We start from the raw sequence: 20,646 nt of genomic DNA, 5'->3' as shown, positions 1-20,646 counted from the left end.
CATCGGAACCCACACCGTGAGTGGAGGGCTCTCTCCATCTCTCTCTCTCCCCCTGGGACAGCTCTGCCATCACCCCCAGCCCTCCTGAGGCTCTGTGGGACCTGCCCACCCCCCAGCACCAGGAAGACCTGTCTAACAAGCCATAAGGAATACAATGGAAAACAATTTATATTTAAAAGTTATACACGACTATACATGGTAGGAGAAAATAAATGAAGTGAAAATTATAAAAAGGGAATTAAAATAATGGAAATGCAATAGAAATGGTTTTCAAATTCACATATATTCTATGAGACGATGTACTAGCCTTGTGCCATATGTACTGACATGGATCATCTATGCAACCTCAGTCATAAATCTTGAGTTGCACCATGCCATTAATGACTTCAGCTTTCATCCAGACAAAGCTTTTGATTAGAGTTACTGGAGCTTCACAAGCTGGTGGTGTGTCTTGGCCACCTGTAGATTGACAAATGAAAGAAAAAGTGAAGGAAAACACTTACTTCAGGTAAGTGTAAGATGCTGGATTTAGTCCAAAAAGAAAAGAACTTGACCAAATATGTGTCCTTGTTAAGAGTCTCTAGATTGTGTCAAAATACTGCTTGGTATATTTTGGCCTTGTAATATGTTCCCTGTTGAATTTCTTGCATATCAGAGAGATTGCTCTGCAGCATCTAAAAAAAAAAACATAACAGAGCTCTTGGCATTTATCCTGAGGATTCTTGGGAACTTCCTTTTTGGGTTCTCAGAAAAGCATTCAATTTTACTTCTTTCTTGAGCCCTTAAAGGAGTTATTATTACAAGATACAGTGTTATGACATTATCTAATCTGTGGTTCTTGAACAACAGAAGTATTTACTGAAAGTTTTAGATTCATAAGAGTACATTCACAGAGGAATACATACTGGACCATTTCAATAGCTAAAGGACACCTTTTTATTTACAAAATGTTTCAAAAATGTACAGCTAGGAAACAAAAAGCCCTAAAGACTTATGGCTATTTTATTACAGTCAAATAATTTCGGGAGCCTTATAGTTAAACACTTCACTTTTCCTATCTTCTTTCACTTTTGATTATTTAATAAACAGAACAACTGCTGTGAAAAAGCAAGCCTATGGTAGCAGAAAATAGTTTTGTCATCACCATTTTTTCAGTAATGCTGTCTGCTGTAGCATGGGACTGGTTACCCAGATTACTGCTTAACTTCAACCATACCTTGTAATCTGAGTATTTTCACTGAAAAACTTCCACTATGAACTGTGAACAGCCAGTTCATCAGCTTATTTTACACTACAGTAAGGGTATGAATCATTAATCTCAGCACAGCTAAGTTTTAAAGCAGGAAAAAAAGAAAGTAAGTACCCAGATTTCTACAAAAGGCCAAATATTACAGATACTGTTGAATTACTACAATACATGTTCTTTGAGAAGGTTCTTGAAGAATAGTTCTGCTACCCTTAACTCTTAATACCCATGTTTAAATATTTTACCACCTAATTGCCAGTGCTTCAGAAAACTGTTATTGAGAAAAGGAGCCTACAAGAAAGACAGACTTTTTACAAGGGTTTGTAGTGATAAGACAAAGGGGAATGGTTTCAAACTGATAGGAAAAATGGGTGCTAATGTCTTCCCAAAAGACTCAATGGATGGAGGTCTTCACTAATGGTAGCAGAAATAGGATGTTAATGTCTAGAGGAATTACTAGGTCTGATGGAACCAATCAGAATGGCTTTGGCAATCTTTAGGAGAAATGGATGTTAATGTCTTCGAAATGGGTCTTAATGTCTCCAGGAAAATCAAGCCACCAAGTTTGTGACAGAACCCAGACACTTAACTTTAGGTAATAGGAGAAATGGGTCCACATGAATCAACTGCAGAGCCAACGGTCTGAACTTTTGGTGGATCTGCAAAACCCAGACATCCTGAACTCCCAAACTTTAGTGGAAAATGACAATACATGCTTATGGGGGAATATGTGGTAGGCAGTTTGGGAAGGCTGTACTTTCCTAGTACCTCATCAGTGTGGAAAGGAAGAGGGCATCATGTTTAGGATGTTTAAGATAATAGGAGTTTAGGATAAAAGGAGGCTGTGTCCTCCAAAACCTCAAGAGAGACCCCTCGGGAAAATGGCCTGGTGGACTCTCTCCCTTTATTAGAATAAAGTTGCAGGACTCCTCCATCTCCTTTATTCATACTGGCACTTCACAGCATGGCTTTTCTGCAAATAACCTAGGGAGAATAGGTTTAGATTAGATATAGCAACAAATCCTTCACGGTGACTGTGCTGAGGCACTGGAACAGGTTGCCCAGAGAAGTTGTGGATGCCCCATCCCTGGCAGTGTTCAAGGCCAGGTTAGATGTGACATCGGGCAACTTGGTCTAGCGGAGAGTGTCCCTTCCACCAATTACCTATTAATTACAGTTGCCTTCTCCTACATAAAAAATCCCCCACTCTTACATGATATCAATAAAGTAGCAAGAGAATAATTTAACCCAAGAAGCAGACAATGCCATGAGACACAACTGCCACATAACATTGCAATACCATGTAACTACTGTCATCTCTACATAGGTCAATGAAGATGTGGTTGCTAATTTTATTTCCTATTCCCTTAGCAGCGCTGTTCAAAATGAATTGATCCACTCCTTGAAACTCAACAGCAAATACTTGTCACCAATGAGTGTCATGAGTCCTTGTACAAACACCTCAATGAGTTTTCCTGAGTATAATGACATTCTTCCCTTCTTGCCATTATTAAGAATTGGGACACTTGAGTCCCCAGGGTGTTTCATTACTCCACAGTTATACTACCACACCTTAAAGAAAAATAAACTGTCCCCAGGTCAAAGATTCTCTTCACACTTTTTGCCTTGACAATGTGGCAGTCAGTTGCCATTCCTGGAACAAGAACAACCATCAAGTTACAAGCAAAAGAACAGTGATTTAATTCATGTTGTGATTTCACCAATTCCACTTTGTAAGTTTTAATAATGAACCCTAATAAGCATAGGATTATGCTTATTGGAATTATCCTTATTATAATTATTAATGACAGTACCTAGTTTTAACCTATCAATACTACTCTTATTGCAAGATCATCTAGAAATCACACTACAAAGTGGCTTACATTGTTCCAGCAAATAGAGTAATTAAATAACAATAAGCAGACCCCTGTTGAAAAATTTGAGAAACAAACAAAACTCCTCAAACAAAGAAATAAAAAAAAATCCTATCCACCAAACTTGATATTGTTTAAGAAAAATTGTGAAATTCCACCATTCGTTTACCTGAAACTGGGATAGTTCAGCGTGAGAAGGAGGATACTCTCTTCTAAGATGATTATTCCAGGATGTTTTGGAAAACTACACAACCCCATTATCATTTATTCATACTATCAATGAGCATGTAAACACACAGGCCAATGAAGTAAAGGCTCTGGCTGACAATGCAGCATACAAATGGCAAGAATGCAAGACTTACTTTCACAACATTTAGAAATCTTTTATTAGCTCTTTACCTTTCATCTCTCACCCTTCTAACACACTACTCCCTGCAGCAAGGCAATATTTCCCACTAGTCCATTAAAATGGCAAATGACTTGAACAAAGAGTGCCCCAGACACTGACAGGTAAGTACCACATCCAGCACATAGTCCATCCAGCACAGCACACTGCCAGGACAGACAAGGAGACACACAACTCATGATTAGAAAAAAACATAGGAGAATGCATGGAGATAAGAAAATCCAGCCTGCCAACAGCAATACCTACTTGTTAAAAATAACAGAAACAGATCTAGTCATCACTGAGTAACCAAAGGGAGGGACTGGACCTGAGTACCTTTTGTATTATAGGAAAAAATACATTAACCAATCCATTCCACATTAAAAAAAAAAAAAAAGCCCTGAAGAGAGTACAAAAAGTAAGAAAAACGCTTCATAGCAGCATCTACATTTGAAATTGCTTTTGGGAATGACACCTCTGCTCCCAGTATCAATTAAGGATTCAATACTTCTAAATAAAGATGCATTTGGCATCTATTTCCATTCAATCTTGAAACAGCTGTAATGCCAGTTCCTTCAGTCTCCACCTGTGTTCCTCACCTCTTAACATTTTATTAGAGACTAAATGCACTTCCATAAATACTGTAGCAAATGCAAGATACAGTAACATTCAACTGAACAATCCTGCATGGCACTGTAACTACAGACAGGACAGATCATCTTCTGGTTTTCAGAAAATCAACACATAGATTGCAAAATTCTTTGATGACCAAATAAGGTTATTTTGAAACCTTATCTTTTTTTTTAAAACTGTTTCTGAAACACATTCCACAATTTGTTCATTGTTATGAGCTTTATTAGAAAATTGTAAGTGTTAGAAAATACTTGTAAACATCACATTTGTTGGACACCAAGGAATACACTAGTTATCATTTGGATAGTATCTGAATTCAAGTGCTTCATATTTCAGAAAGCATTTTTAACAGGTAATTTTGACTTCTTTAGGGGACTGTGGAGCATTTTCATGGTTCAACCCCACCTGGCAACTAAGTACCAGGCAGCTGCTCGCTCATTATTTCCCTGAGTGTGATGGGAAGGAGACTCAGAAAAATAAATACAAAAACTCATGGGTTGAGGACTGTTAAAAACAGTTAAAACAGTACAGGAAAGAAACAGAGTGAAATATTATTTTTAAAATATAATTTTAATTACAAAATACCCCCCTAACAACAGCAAATAAGTAAACCCCCAGAAAAACAACCGATGCACAATGCAAGTGCTCACCACCCTATGCCCAGCCTGTTCCCAAGAAGTGGTTGGCCCCTTCCAGCCAAGCTCCCCTCCTCCTTCCCTCCCCAGTTTTTATATTGAACATGACATCCTATGGTGTGGAATATCCCTTTGGCCATAGTAGGTCAGTTGTCCTGGCTGTGCTCCCTCCCATCTTCTTGTGCAGCTCCTCATTCACAGAGAAGGAGACACTGGAAAGTCCTTGACTTAGGGTAAGCACTACTTAGCAACAACCAAAACATCAGGGTGTTATCAATGTAGTTCTCATGCTGAATACAAACCACAGTACTGTAGCAGCTGCTAAGAAGAAAATGAACTCTCTCCCAGCTGAAACCAGGACAAGCATACAAAAATGCTACCAAGCAACTACAGAGGCAGCAGAGCTGTTCCCTGCATGTGTTCTAATACAGTTGGCTTTACTGACTTTTCTGATTCTCTGAAGCATTACAAATGCAGAAGCTTGCATACTTATATTGCTGAGGTGTGACCACTCATTCTCTCTGAAGAAGTGGATTCAAGCATGCCTCAAAATGCCTCCCAAGTCACTTCCCAGTTCCAGCCTCAAGAAGACCCAAAGCTATATTATGCTTTCCACCTACCAGCCTAGACTTCTGCAGAAAGAAAACCTAGGAGCAGAGATTGAAAAGAAACCATGGTGTTACTTAAACAGAACACAAGTCCAGGTTATGTTGTGGCACACATTCAGGGACAGGTTTGCTACTGCCAGTGACTCCTCTGTGGGTAAAGAGCTGCTGGGTGGGCAACTAGGGGGAGGAATAAACAATCTGTATTGCTCTAAATGTGTACTTGCAAAGAAAGAATGTTACAAAATACAGCACCTCTTGTATGAACTGTGTATCCTTCATGTTGTTTATGTAAAGGACTCCTACACAAAGATCACTGCAGGCATTAAGGTCACCAATAACAGTGTAAGATTTTAAAAATACTGTGTTAAAGGACAGCATGCATCTGTCAGCCTTCCACTATATGGCTGAAACCTTCTCCATTTGCTCTCTCTGCTTCAACTAGTCTTCTTCACAATAGATAAGCATTTTCAGTGTAAGCTTTCACAGTTGGAAAAAACTCCCAGATAAAAAAGGAAATCTATTACCAACCAGAAAACTAAAATATATAATTTCAGTGATGTAACACTACAGGGATAAATAAAAAATGTACTAAGGAATCTAAAAATATTTACATTTTTTTAAAAATCATACCTTATTTAAAAACCAGTGTGAGAATTACAGATCTTGCTGCTAAAGTGTTCTAAATAATTATGTTCAAAGCAGACTACTCTTTCATCTAGTACAAGTCAGCCTCATGCTAGGAAAAGTTACAATACATTCAAGACTGTACACATACATTCTCGTCAAACAAACAGAACGATCAGTTCAAATCATCACTGACAGCCTGTTGCTACCAAAGACATTTGGTTTTGGTTCTTCTCAGAATACTTATGGCAGCCTTGAGAATGCAGAAAATTCTTTAAAACAAATATCATACAAAACTTGGATGAAGAACAAAAAAAAAAGAAAGAAAACATTCTGAAAGAATGACAAAGCACAGGGGAAAAGAACTATTGTGAAGCCAATACTTTCAAAACCAAACACCCACTCGTAATTGACAATGTTTAAGTTATAGAGAACAAAAATGCTTGCCCAGAAATGACATTTCAGCTAAAATTGAAATGTGAGTTGCAGGAAGAAAAGAGAAAAATTCTTACCTGTGAATAGAAAAAGAAGCAATAGACCTAATGAGGGAAGCCACTGCTCCAACTTTAGCAGCTTCTACTGCTCCCTGTAACCTGTATTGCACAGTTTCACCATAACTGACGAAAGGTTCATTGTAGACCACAATCTTCCCCTTGGCCTCCTGAGCTCGTTTGTGCAGTTCATCAAATGAAGCTACAACTATGACTTCTGCTGTAATTCCTGAAAGAAAGTATTACAGTGGTTTTAGCAACGCTTTACTATAGCTCTCCTATCACTTCTAACAGACAGAAAAGCATGTAGAATTCAGGAAATCAGCATTAGTTTTTTTCCTGAAAAAGGAAGACTATGTGAAATGCTTCAATGGGACTAAACAGATGTGACAGAACCATGAACAAGTACACATACCTCTGTAAACCATGCTATCAGGCTAGTACTGAAACATAACTTGAAGGGCAAGAAGGGGGAATTTTGTTCTCGGCACATGCTTTAATGCCTCATTATAATAATTTACAGTACAAAAACATTTGTAAAAGCTGCCTATGGGATTAATTAAAAAAAAGATAGTAATCTTTTCATGGAAATGTTTTGATATGTTGCTAAACAACTTAGTCTAATATAAGACAGCTGGAAGCCCATATTTTTAGACTGTAACTCCTATATAATTATTTAATCCATAAATTAAATTAAAGTTCTGCAGTATCAACAAATTTTGTAATGTGCTTAATAATAATAATAACAACAATGTCATCGTCATATTCAAGTCAGGAGAATACAACAGTTCTATTGGATCTCCTTCTGAGACTTTTTCCAGGAATCCACATTTCCCCATTCATGATACAGAAAACACAGGCAGGTTCTTGTGCAGGACTATTCACAGATGATAAGTTAGATTCCACCCAGATCTTTGTTTTTAATAGTTGGAATAGTTTTAAATTGCTATATTATCTTACTTGAAAAAAAAAGAATGTTATAGATAAGAAGGAGAATCCTTCTAACTTTTAAGGACATTAATTGAAGAAGTATATTTCACAGCATTTGAGAAGTAATTCATTAAAATTACCACAATGCTTAAAATTCAGTTTTGTTGATTGGTTGCAGAGATAAGTAGAGACTGCTTAACAACATGGGCTGGTAATTTACTTCTAAATATAGAAGAAGTAATGGATGTCTGAAGTTTTAGTGTTGCACATTTCACCTAACAGTCACAAAATGCATCAATGAAAACTTAAACTAATAACAAATCCTCTAGCAAGGATTTGTCAGAATAAAGGGAAACCATCATGTTTTTAAGAATAAAATTATTCTCCTTGAAAAAGTCATCTTTTTTTTGGTTGGTTGATTGTAGGTTTTTTTGTGTGTAGAGTAAGAATTATTAAGAGGATTTCAAAGACTTGTATTTAAGACCACAGTAAACAAGAAAAACTCTTAGAAAAATAGGAAGGTAATGTCTGCCAGGATCAGTGTGCCCAGGATCATGGCTTTTGTAAGATGAAACAACACTTCAAAACCTCAAAGAAACCATTCCACAGAAATTTGGTTTCATTAGGATGTACCACTAAGAGTTCAACATACATTTAATGCTACAACAAAAGTGAGTTTTAGCTACAAAAATAACCTAGTGTGAAACATAAAATTTTTAACTACTCAGATCCTTGCCTTAACTTGGCAATGTTTTAGAGAGGCAAACCAAAGAATCACCTTCACGTATTACCAGCTGGTGTTGGGAGGCAGGTGAGCATACTAGCAGACTCCAGCTGCTCGTAATTAATGGCAGGTTCAGCTGCCTATCTAAGGAACATCCCAGCAACAGGCTAATTTTGGGTGAAATGAAACCATGCCACTGGAAATAAAGCCAGGTATCTGAAAAATTTCATTTTCCACAAGAGAAGTTGTGGTCTCAGTAAGTTGATACTGCAATCTCTATTTCATGTTATCTCTCCCTGGTGCTCCACTTGGATCGTGCAGCAGGCACTGGAAGCACACGTCTTGGTGACTGTTCAACAAGGGAAGCAAGGAATGCAACTCTTCTGGGTATTACTGCATACATGAACAAACACCAACTCTGAAAAGTTTTTTAAGAAAGCTACAGACAGCTAGCATCTATAATTCCTAAGAAATATGATGGTGAAATACATTTATGGCCCTTCCTAGATACAGGCATCAGGAGCTTGTACAGGGAGAATTACTGAGAATTTGTACTAAGGGAAAGAACACAGCGTTGCAAACTCTAGCTCAGTATCTCTACCCCTGAATGTCCCCAAAGAAGCTAAAAAAGCCATCCTTAAACAAAACAAAAACAAAACAAACCAAAACAAATGCTCTCCCTGCAAGCTTAACTTAACGGCAGCATGGTATACATAAAGCATGAATTACAGTGCTTTCCGTAACCATGTAAAACTTCACTCTTGCATAGTTTCTGTATTACTCATTTGCATTTCAGTGCCATTTTATACCATTTCAGATTCTCCGACTGAAGTGACTAGAGCAATGTTTATCTTAAATATGTGGGTACACATACACAAACCACCCTCAAACTTTGTGTACAAAAGGAGAAATGAAATAAAAACCCCAACAGTTTACCTGTTTAAGGAGAATGAGTTATTCCCTTTAGAAATTAGAAATGTCTCACCTTATTGAGCCTTTAAGCAAATTAACAGAAATCTACCCTAGCATCTCCTCCCAGTTCAGTGACTTATGGCTATGCTTCCCATGTTGAAAGATATTGTCTCCCTTTCTTACACCTACCATTATATTACTGGCTGAGAGTTATTGAACAGAATTCTTCAGAAACCCCATGTAGGGAGGGAGACAGATTGCCTGCTTACTTAAACAAGATATAAAGATTATAACACACACAGTACAAGAGCTGGATAAAGAGTATTTGGGGAATTTGCTAAGTAAAGGGCATGAACCATAGAAAGCAGAATTACAAGCATGATAAATTTGGCTGAGTGTATAAAGCTGAAGACCATTTGATCTCATTACATGAAACACATTGTTGGGTTGGGCGAGTAAACAAAAGAATCTAGGTAGTACTGCTACAGGTTTCCTCTTATTTCTAATAGTAAACAGCAAATTGTACCCTATTCTTCCTGAGAATTAAGGTATAGAAAGGGTGTTCATGGTGGGAACAAGCAGGCAATTTTCACTTACTAACAAAATTATATTTTACAAAGTCCTCTGTACATTGAAATATATGTTTCTATCTCAAAACTTGAATATATCACAACTTCAATGATCACACTGCCAATTGACACAAGCAGTATGCCATGCATTAGCAATGTGAAATCAGTCACAGACAGGATGAACACAAGACTAATTATGCATTTATATTTACATACTCACACACACATATAAAAGCACCCATAAATCAGTTGTGTGTAACACTACTGTATAGAAGAAGTCTCATTCCTGGCATGAACTCTCCATGTCTAGCGAGTCGCCTCCTCAGAGCAGTTTATCTGCCAGCAATGATGCAAGGAGTAGATTACTTTGAAGGGGATTCCTCACAAGATAATTTCTTCCCAAGATTAACTGTAGCTAATAGTAAGTCATTTTAGTACCTAGAGATATGCATCTGTCTGTGTTAGCAACACGTTTCAGTGAAGAGAAAGAAAAAAAGGAAAATCCACCCTATTATCAGATTTTAAGAATTGGTGAATCTTCATTAAAACATCAATGAAATAGATGTTTTTCATAGAGAATACATTTTTATTTATCACTATCCCATAAACATTCTATTCACAAACATACAGAAATTCAATCAAGTTAGTTACAATCTATGACTATGTTAAAAGGATTTAGTAAACCCAGAAAGAATTAAACATTATATTTGCATACTGCTTAATCTTACTGGATACCAATTTCCTCATGACTTAACCATGGCCTTACTCTCTTCTTGCTTTCCCATTTTCACTTTTGTCATCCAGGTAATAGCATCAGTACATTGGAGATCCAGTTACAAAGCCAAATGCAGTCATCATTAATTTGACAATAAATTCCTTTCAATAGCAGCAAGCAAACAACTCACTCCTATGGATCTCCTAAACTTCCTTTACTTCACTCTAAAGTAAGAATTATGATTTCTTCTACAAATTGTTCTATGGGACAGTGATGCTACTGATTCACAGGCATTGAAGCTGCCACTGTCAAATAAATAAGCTGATGGGCAAGGCAATTTTTGCTTAAAACAATTAAAATATAGTAATTTTAAGGTTACACAAGACAACGCTGGAAAATAAATAACTATACAAAAAGTCAACAACACATCAAATTGTTCTGGTAACAGTGGAAATTTTGAAACTGGAGATGTATCTGAAACGTCCTGGCCTCTGCAGTCATGACAGCAAGAAGGAGACAGGATGTTACCTTCCCATTCCTCAGAACCAGGCAGGAAAACAAGACAGTTCCTTATGGTAGAGCAGGGGCAACAACACACCCCAATCACAGTGCCTGAAACCCATGTGGTGATGGCAACCCTGCCTCACAGACCAGCCATGTCAGGCTACCCTCATGCCTCATCTCCTGCAACATCCCAGATTTCTCTGTTTCTACTTCAGCTCTCCCCACAAAGCTAATTTAGCCCAGAAGCTGCTTCATCGAGGTATACTGTATTCTATGCTGACACTAAACACATGCAGGCAGTAGCCTGAAGCTTTTCTTACCTTAGTCTGGCTATTCCCATTGTCCTTCAGACTTAATCAACTCTCCAGGTCAAAAGTACCATGCCCCTGCTTCTTTCAGATACAGCCCACAAGCATGTCTTGTGCCCATTTGCAAGGTACCTCCTTTCACAGAGTTACAGAGAACCTAGAATTTTTTTTTGCATGGGTCATGCAATACAAAGGTAGGTATGTATGTCTGGAGATAAGGTAGTTGCTGGGACAGGCCAAAGGAAAGAAGGTCTTGGGGAATGGAGGGAAAATGTAAATATATTCTTCAAAGCTAAGTAAGATTAGGGACCTGGCATTAAATCCTTTTTTAAGTTCAACATCCTCTAAAATCAGCTCAGAAAACACTTTCCTCTTCAACTTCTATCATACCTCTCTTAAAAACATGTTGCTTTCTAACACTGTCCACTAATTAGTTCAGCTTTCCTGCTCCAAACTTCAACTAGATTTTTAGAAAAACAAACCCAAATTCTTTGTCTCTAATGACCTCATCTAATTAAGGCTTCATGTCAGGCTGAAGCAAATTAAAGACTAATATAATCACTTTTTTTTCTCACTCAAAAACTATTAGCATGTACTGAAAATTTGAAATATTCTAACAGCTAAAAACAAATTTGTTCTGTCAACACATAAAAATGTAATAATATAAGAATTATAATATGAAGAAAATACTTAATATTTTAGGGGAACTGTGAAATGAAGAAGAGAGTTTTGTCAGGAAGAAGGATTTTGTAAAATGTGAACAGTACTTCTAGAAAATGTGACCTTCGAACTCTTTGGAACAGAAAAAATAATTATTGCATGAAAATAAAATTACATAGGACAGTTACAAAAAAGGATATGAGGCTATTCCGCACTAATGCATTGCACAGAGACTAAATATATTATACCATTCCTTAAGAGAAAAATGAACACTATATAATAGTTACTTTTTTGACAAATATGACTTAATATTTCCAGCAAGTACTGGATCTCTTTAGAATAGTTTGGTTTCAATGACATGTGCAGCACAAATCCTAGGAGAAAATGGGTTGGTCCCAACCCCCATCACAAAGCCTTGGATGCCAAAAGAGTGGGGCAACAGGTTAGGTTCTCCCAGGAGCAGCCCTGAACAGAGACAGGCCTGCTGTGCAGTGTCTAAGGAGAATCAGACACACAAAACCAAGATCCACAAAAATTAGTTTCTGAGAACACAAGTACTCAAGACAGGAAGTGGTGAGGACAACCATTCCCTCCTTGGAGAGTCAAAGGTGCCAGTCACTGCCAGCTGTCCTTGGGATGAAGGTAATGTTGCCATCCAGCCCTGTCTGCATACCACACAGATGCAGAAAATGATATTCAAACCTGCCTTAAATAGCTTCAGCCTGGCCTTAACATTCTTGAGGTAACCACCCTCAACTCAGTGACAATGCAAAAGGGCAAGACCAGAAAATTCAATTTTTTGTCATTGGCAATCCACACAGTTCAGCTGAACTTTGGTTAAAGTAGCAACTGGAACCCATGTTTTCCCCAGACAGCACGGCCACCTCAAAGCCACGCAGCTACTTCTACTCTCTAAATCTTTGAAATACTACTGCACTAAGTTTTAGCCCAGACACTGGGCCACTGAATACCACAGTGTCTGATGTCCTTCACGTATGTCACCTTTTATGTTCCAAGAAAAGCAGTAGCATAATTACCATACCACAAGCAGTGCTGCTCTAAGTAATAATAAACAATCCAGGCATGCAATACTGAGGCACATAGTCCCAAGATGTCAATCAATAGCTCCTCACACATGAAAAAAGAGGAATCCAGTGAAGACAGAGGGTTTTGCTGTGCACTGTGCTCTCATGCCCATGACTCTCTCCAATCCCTCTTCTCAGCACTGAACTCCCCATCAAAGGCGTACCCAAGTCCCTCCAGAGACATCACTTTTCTTCCAGGAGATCAGTGGTCATCCAGGATGCTGGCAACTCAAGGCTAAATCCTCTGATACACATTAAAAATCGCTTTTTTGTTGGCCTTTTGTTTATCTAGCTGAATTCCATAATCCACTTCACCACTGAGATATAAAAGAGGAGGGTCAACACTGGAGACAAAATGCATCAGGCAGGACTGGGGCCAGACCACTTCTTTCAGCAGCATTCCTGGTTTAATAAAATGGTGGACCTACAGCACCAGCCCACACCAACAGCTTCAAGACAACATGCATTACCCCCTTTTATACATAACAGGCTGGAACTATTTTCATATTATCTAATTGCAAAGCTCCTATCACCTTCTATAAGAGCACAGCTGGACAAAATGTTGACAGTTAAACAAAAAAACCCAAAGAAACATTAATTGAACACAAAAACTAGGAAAACGTCTGCCAATGCATCATCTTCATATTTATTTTATTTTGGTTTTGCCGCAACCTACAGCACATAAAATACCAGAGACTGCTCCTTTTTTTGAGGAGACATTTCAGGGCAGGCTGCTCTGAAGTTGGTTCTGCTTGTCAGTATTCCTTTAAAATTAAAGGGCACAGTCATCCATCAGGATAAAAAAAGTGCATTTTAAAACACATGCAAAAAACTGAATTCTTTGATACTTTATGGTCAAACATCTGCTAAACGACTACTTTCCTTCAATTACGGGATTCTCAAAGCAGCAATTATATCTATTTTCCTCAGAATTTGGGGGATATAATCAGTACCACCAGAAATCAACACAGACTCTCTCTCTCTCTCTCTCTATATATATATATATATGTTTTGCCAACATTGAAACACTGAAAATGATAGAAGAACATTGACTAAATATGGTAAATCTCCAGTTTACCAGCTACCAAAACCAAGGACTTCCTAGCATTCAATCCTGTTTGTTACCTAGGAATCCATTTCAAGGTAATGACCGTTTTCAGTCCCTGCTGATTTCTGGAAATCCAGGTCACTCTCATGTTTTTTTCTCTCCCTGTCACTGAAGTGAAGTTACTCCCTCCTTGTAAGGAGATCAAAGGAGGGGAAAACTTTCTCTTTGACCCAACACCTTCATATCTTGGAATACACTTGGAGAGGGAGACTGTTGGGGGTTTTCCTCTTCAATAGAAAAATCTAACCTTTTCTGTACTCTCCTTTTTTGCTGTGTAAATCAGATGGAATCTGGCAACTTGACATTTTGGCATATTTCCCAGTCATGAAGAAGAAAGTAGGATTTTATCCACAAGATCACAAGGTACTGAAAAGCCTCCTGCATGTCATCCAACTGTTCTGTATCTAAGCCAAAGTGGGCAAATTTCATAAAATCAAACAAATGAGGAAAGCTCTATGCACATCCCAATGGGGTTTCAATGCCATAGGCATGAGTTAGAAGACCTGCAGGAAGAGACACTCCTGGTATCCTAGAGTCAATGGACTGGCTTGGACTTCATAGCTAAAAATACTGCTACTATTTAGGGCTTCCTGTTCCTGCCCTGAAAGGTTGCAGATTTTTTCCACACTCGCATGGTACATGCTGAAATGGAAAGTAACCAACCTCAGCATGTGCTCTAGCCATTGGGTCACTGTTCGGAAACACTGTTTTGAATTTCCATGGACAGAAGGGAAAATAAACCCTGAATTTCCAACATTCAAAGCCAGGTTTCTAATTGCTGTTAGGCTATTGCCATGCTAATGAAGAACCCTCCAGAGCACTTGCTTGTGGTGCTGAGCTTCAGGAGGAGCTCTGAGGGAACCAAAGGCCACCAAGTCCAGCACCAATTTTTAAGTTTCTGCCACTGTGTCCTATTTTCTTAGCTTCTCGGGTCACAAGCCTGGGGCCAAATCATGGGAAGGGAGGAATACAAGACGTAACTAAGAAGATGAAAAAACAAGAAATCATCTCCTGTACCTCCTGCTGGGATGAGGGAGTCAGCCCCTCTCATCTTAAGTCCATTCCTAGACCTTTAAAGACAAGAAGTCCAACCTGTGCTGTCTGTCTGTAAGCAGGCATAAGCAGTGTCAAGGAAGGGATCTCTCCGGGCTGTACTGAGACTGGTTTGTAAACGGAGAGGTCTGAAACATATCCTGACAGGAACACTGACTTAAAACATGCACTATCTATCAAGCTAAAAGCAAACAACTTCAAGAATCACCTGCACAGTCCACTTTAGAGGCAGCTGTGAAGGAACCAAAGAATCATCACAGAACCCACATCTGAAGGACAGTCTTCAGCCTTTAAAACATGCCTCTGCCAAAGCTCAGCACAGCAGCAGTAATCTCCCAAGTTTGATCCCATGTAACAACAGTACTGTAACGACAGCATAATTGGCATCAGGCATCTCATATTGAGTTGCATTATTTTGATTATAGGATGATTCATACTCCCACAGCTTCGTGGCTAAAACAAGATGTATCAGAACTGCAGATAATCCCACACCAAGGGAAACTGTTCAGCTACTTCTGATGTGATTTAGTGCAGCCTTTTATCCCTTTTTCTTAGGAATAAGGCACTGTTACAATCCTCAGAAGTGATAAGGCCGTGATTTTAATAGTCTAATTACACATTTTTTATTCCATGCTTGGTATGAGTGAGAGTTTTAGGACAGGCGCTTTTCTCAACAGCACGCCTTCTGATTCTCTTGCCCGTAGAGGCTGGTGATGAGCAGCTCTTACCAGACATTTCCATCAGCCAGCAGAGGGTCCAGCGACAGAAGAACAAGAGCCAAGTGCTCACCAAGGACCAGCTACCCACACAACCTACTCAAGCACAAAAACCTGTCACAGTTTGCACAGAGCGAGATGAGACCAGCAGAAATTAGAACAGGCACAAATGGTAGGAGAGTCAGAAGGTAATTTAATCAAAATTATTCCACAAAGTGTGAGAAATGGCCCACTCTTGTGAGAGATCTCATTGCCATAAAGTCTTCTAGCAGCAACACATATGAACATGGTAGATCTCGGAGGATAGTGAAATTGTGAGAAAGAGTAACGTGGAGGTTTTGAACATTCCTCAGTATAAACCAGCACTGGATAATACAATCATATCTTTCAACATATAGAATCTTTACAGATTAAAAAAGGACATAATTAGCCTCTGTGAGTATTTTTAACACGTAGATTCGGTATATCACTTGGAAATAAAAAAAAAAAAAGGCAAACCTAGGAGTAAAACCAGGCAAGTGCAAATAACTATACAACTAAGAGAAGTGAAAAACAGACTTTTCAGAATGTGAAGATGTTTGCCAAAATTAAATTGCAGGTTCTCTTTTCAGGTTCAGAAACACTTGCTAAACACCAAAAAAGACCTTTTAATTTTAGCTTACCTTTTAGGAAGCTTGGAATAGGACTGGAAAGGATATGAAATAAGTTGTAGGCTTAAAATTTTCTCTAAGTTTTCTCGGATCAAAGCACTAAACCTTGCACATATCTTGGGACAAATAGATAGTAACGGTTCTAGTTGCTTTGCATTTTAGGCATATGTTTACCTCAATATGACAGAACTATCTCAGAATTCACAGCAGCAATTTTGCAAACCAAGTATGATTTATTCAAAGCATACCTTAAATTACCCAGTTTTATTTGTTGCATTTTGAAGAGCTATGTATTTTTTCTAAACAAAGCAGTTTTATATGTTGTTTCATTTTAAACAGAAAGCTTGCTATCACAAAAATTTACAATTCATAAAAAATTATGAGTATCATGTTACCTTTTATTTCCTAAACTAAATTTATTTTCTCATAAAGGAATACAAATGTTTTTGAAGTGGTCTAGGAATAAGCATATTGCTTTTTATGGAGAGCAGTCACAGAAGAAGGTTCTCATCTGGCCCTTAAATAACAATCCTGAAAGCCTCACATCAATAAGTACAGAGAAACTTATAAATCACTTTGTTTGTAGGCAATCTACTATTTTGGGGTTTAAAAGACTAGAATCTTGTTAAGTGCAGCTAATGGTTATTCTTGCTCCTGAGTAGCACATCACATATGATCATCTAAAAGGCAACACACAGTTCAGTGACAGGTAAGTGACAAAGTGAGCATGTAAACAACACAAACAGTAAGTTCCAGGGAAGGAAAGGGAAAAGGGAAAAGGGAAAAGGGAAAAGGGAAAAGGGAAAAGGGAAAAGGGAAAAGGGAAAAGGGAAAAGGGAAAAGGGAAAAGGGAAAAGGGAAAAGGGAAAAGGGAAAAGGGAAAAGGGAAAGTCATACAGATACTGACTGCTATGTTTAGTGAGGGGCTTGAACTCTCCAAGCTCAGCTCCTTATCCTGCTGTCTTGTTTTTGACTGGAGCAAAGGGCTGAGCCTGGCAAGATAGGGCACATGAAGAGAAGGAGAAATGATGTGTCAACTTGACACCCCATGGAGAACTTCTTTCCTACCAATCACAATGGAGGACCAGAATCTTTGCAAATGAGGTTCAGCAGTGTTTATAAAAAGGCAAAAATTTAATTGGAAGTTCAGGAATCAACTCTAATTTTACAAGTCTGTTTAACCAAACTGTATTAATATAAACTACACCAGTCACAACCGTCCCAAACAGAAAATTGACAGGAAAACAGCACCCTGTGTTGCAAAACTATTACAGCAAAAAGAAAATCACAGTTTGACTACTGAGAGAAGTTATTTGGGGTACAATACAGTTTGTGTTAAAAAGCAAGTCATATGTAATTCCAAAAGGAAGAGTTACCTTCTGGAGGAGTTGCAATACTGCTCCCTAGTCCCAAAATAGCAATGCTGTGATTCCTTGGTTCCAGCATCACTGCAAACTCTTCTCCTCTTTCCCAGTGTGGTACTTTCACAGGCTCCAGATGCACATTTTCCAGCCCATCTTTCTGCAGTGCATTGAACATATATTTGATGCCTTCCTCTAAGTTTTTTGAACCACTGAGTCTAGGTCCTATGGTGTCAGCAAAAACTGCTAATCTTTCATAGGATCTGTTCTGAGCCTTCCCATGAACAGCAAGATCAATAATAGCCTTAGCAATATTAGTATAGCCAGCTATCTCATTCTTAATGTCTTCAAATGACTTCAGGGAACTTCCATCTCTTCTCAAAGATTTCCCAGCGTACTGGTGTAATAAAATCATGAGAAATATTAAGAATAAGTGCTTCATTTTTTTTTTCCTTTTTCTTCTTTTCCACAGATGGCCTGTTGGAGAGGCAAAAAGAAAAAAAAAGTTAAAAAAATCATACACCTATCAGCAATACATTTTGTTATTTGGATTGGCAGACAGAAATTAACTGAAAATAAATTAGTTTATCATGAAAATGCTTTGATCAGAGCTAGCAGGAAAGCAAACTCAACTTGAAGACAGAATTACTGAAAGCAAATGAAAAATCTCTGGATACAGTCTCTGTTGTGGTCTCTAGAAATACCCTTAGAATGCTGCATCTCTTTAAATAAACACTTTCTTCAGTGAATCAAAACCCAGGACTACTCCCATGCAGGAGGAGTTTTTGCATCTCCATTCTGTTATGAGCAGGACTTTTCAGAAGTGCCAAATTAAATCAAATCAAAACATTCAGACAAAAACTTTTCTTAAACCATTCATGAATAAAAGTTCTTCCTGATCTCCATCTTCATAATCAAGAAAGTACTTTCTATTGTACTAAAAATACTTAAGATTTAGATCCAATGCCTCCAGTGTCCTGGTTTTGGCTAGAACAGAGATAATTTTCTGCTTAGTAAGTGATACAGTGTTGTGTTTTTGGACTTAGCATGAGAATAACACTGATAACACCCTGATGTTTTGGTTGTTGCTAAGCAGTGCTTACCCTAAGTCAAGGACTTTCCAGTGTCTCCTTCTCTGTGAATGAGGAGCTGCACAAGAAGATGGGAGGGAGCACAGCCAGGACAACTGACCTACTATCCAAAGGGATATTCCATACCAACTTGAATACACAGACTTGGGGAGTTGACTGGAAGGGGCTGATCACTTCTCAGGGAAAGGCTGGGCATTAATCAGCAGGTGGTAAGCAATTACATTGTGCATCACTTGTTTGGGTTTTTTTTTGTTTTTTTGTTATTATCATAATCTTCATTATTATTGTAACACCTTACTTCTTTTCATCTACTAAACTGTTCTTATCTGAACCCTCAAGTTTTTGAACCTGTACTGGTTTGGCATGGCCTGGTTTTTGGCAGCAGGGGGAAGGGGAGGGACACAAAGATGTCTCCTGTGTGAAGCTGCTGGAAGCTTCCACTATGTCCAGCAGAGACAACCCCTGCTGGCTCTGAAGATGGACATGCTGCTGGCCAAAACTGGGCCAATGAGAGATGTGAGTAACACCTCTGTGATGACATACTTAAGAAGAAAATCAAAACCAAGTCACAGGTTTTTTGCTCCTAATAAGAGAAGAGGAAGAGAAGAGGAAGAGAAGAGGAAGAGAAGAGGAAGAGAAGAGGAAGAGAAGAGGAAGAGAAGAGGAAGAGAAGAGGAAGAGAAGAGGAAGAGAAGAGGAAGAGAAGAGGAAGAGAAGAGGAAGAGAAGAGAAGAGAAGAGAAGAGAAGAGAAGAGAAGAGAAGAGAAGAGAAGAGAAGAGAAGAGAAGAGAAGAGAAGAGAAGAGAAGAGAAGAGAAGAGAAAAGGAGGTGAGAACATGTGAGGGAAACAACATGGCACCACAACACCGAGGTCAGTGGAGAAGGAGGGGCAGGAGGTGCTCCAGGCACTGGAGCTGAGATTCCTCTGCAGGCCATGGTGAGACCATGGTGAAGCAGCTGTGCCCCTGCAGCCCATGGGGATCCATGGGGATGCAGAGATCCACCTGCAGCCCATGGGGATCCACAGGAAATGCAGAGATCCACCTGCAGCCCATGGGGATCCATGGGGATGCAGAGATCCACCTGCAGCCCATGGGGATCCACAGGAAATGCAGAGATCCACCTGCAGCCCATGGGGAACCATAGGGGATGCAGAGATCCACCTGCAGCCCATGGGGAAGGTGCCCATGCCAGAGCAGGTGGATACCTAGAGGAGTCTGTGATCCAGTGGAAGACCCAGAGGAGAGAGGGGCCCTGCTTCCAGGCTGGAGCAGCCTGTCCTTGGAGGACTGTACTCCATGGAAAGAGACACCCACATCACAGCAGGTGTGGGAGGACTGAGTGCCCGTGGGAGGGACTCACGCTGCAGCAGTTTTGGCAGGACTGCTGCTCATGAAACTGGACCCACACTGGAGAAGTTCACAGAGAACTATCTCCTGTGTTAGGGACCCCATGGCCTCACAGAGGAAGGACTCATCTCCCAGAGCAGCAGAAGAAAATCTCAGTGATGAACTGACCAAAACCTCCACGGCACTGACCCTGTCTCCCTGCGTTCAGTGGGAAGGAGGGGCTGGGGGAAAAAAGGTGTTTTAAGGGCTTATTTTACTTCTCATTATCCTCCTCTGATTCTGTTGGTAATAAAATTTACCTTGCAATTTAAGTTGAGCCTGTTTTTCCCTTGAAATATTTCTCCCAGTCCTTATCTCACTCATGAAGCATTTGTCATTTTTTCCCCTCCTCTGCCCAGCTGTGGCAGGGGAGGGT

At 39.1% G+C, this 20,646-nt stretch overlaps 1 protein-coding gene across 1 annotated transcript in view; it reads right to left on the bottom strand.

Annotated features, from left to right (window-relative positions):
* Positions 1–18,248, bottom strand: part of CPQ (carboxypeptidase Q) — a 125,000-nt gene extending 106,752 nt beyond the window's left edge. Inside the window, exons 1-2 of the mRNA XM_062503183.1 lie at positions 17,807–18,248; positions 6,518–6,725 (exon numbers count right to left, since the gene is read on the bottom strand). Coding sequence (XP_062359167.1) covers positions 6,518–6,725; positions 17,807–18,233 — 635 coding nt within the window. The 5' untranslated portion in view covers positions 18,234–18,248. The remainder of the gene's footprint in view (positions 1–6,517; positions 6,726–17,806) is intronic.
* Positions 18,249–20,646: the final 2,398 nt, after the last annotated feature.

This window comes from Cinclus cinclus, chromosome 1 (genome assembly GCF_963662255.1).
Source record: "Cinclus cinclus chromosome 1, bCinCin1.1, whole genome shotgun sequence".
NCBI classification, from domain to species: domain Eukaryota; kingdom Metazoa; phylum Chordata; class Aves; order Passeriformes; family Cinclidae; genus Cinclus; species Cinclus cinclus.
This window is presented reverse-complemented; position numbering and strand designations above follow the sequence as displayed.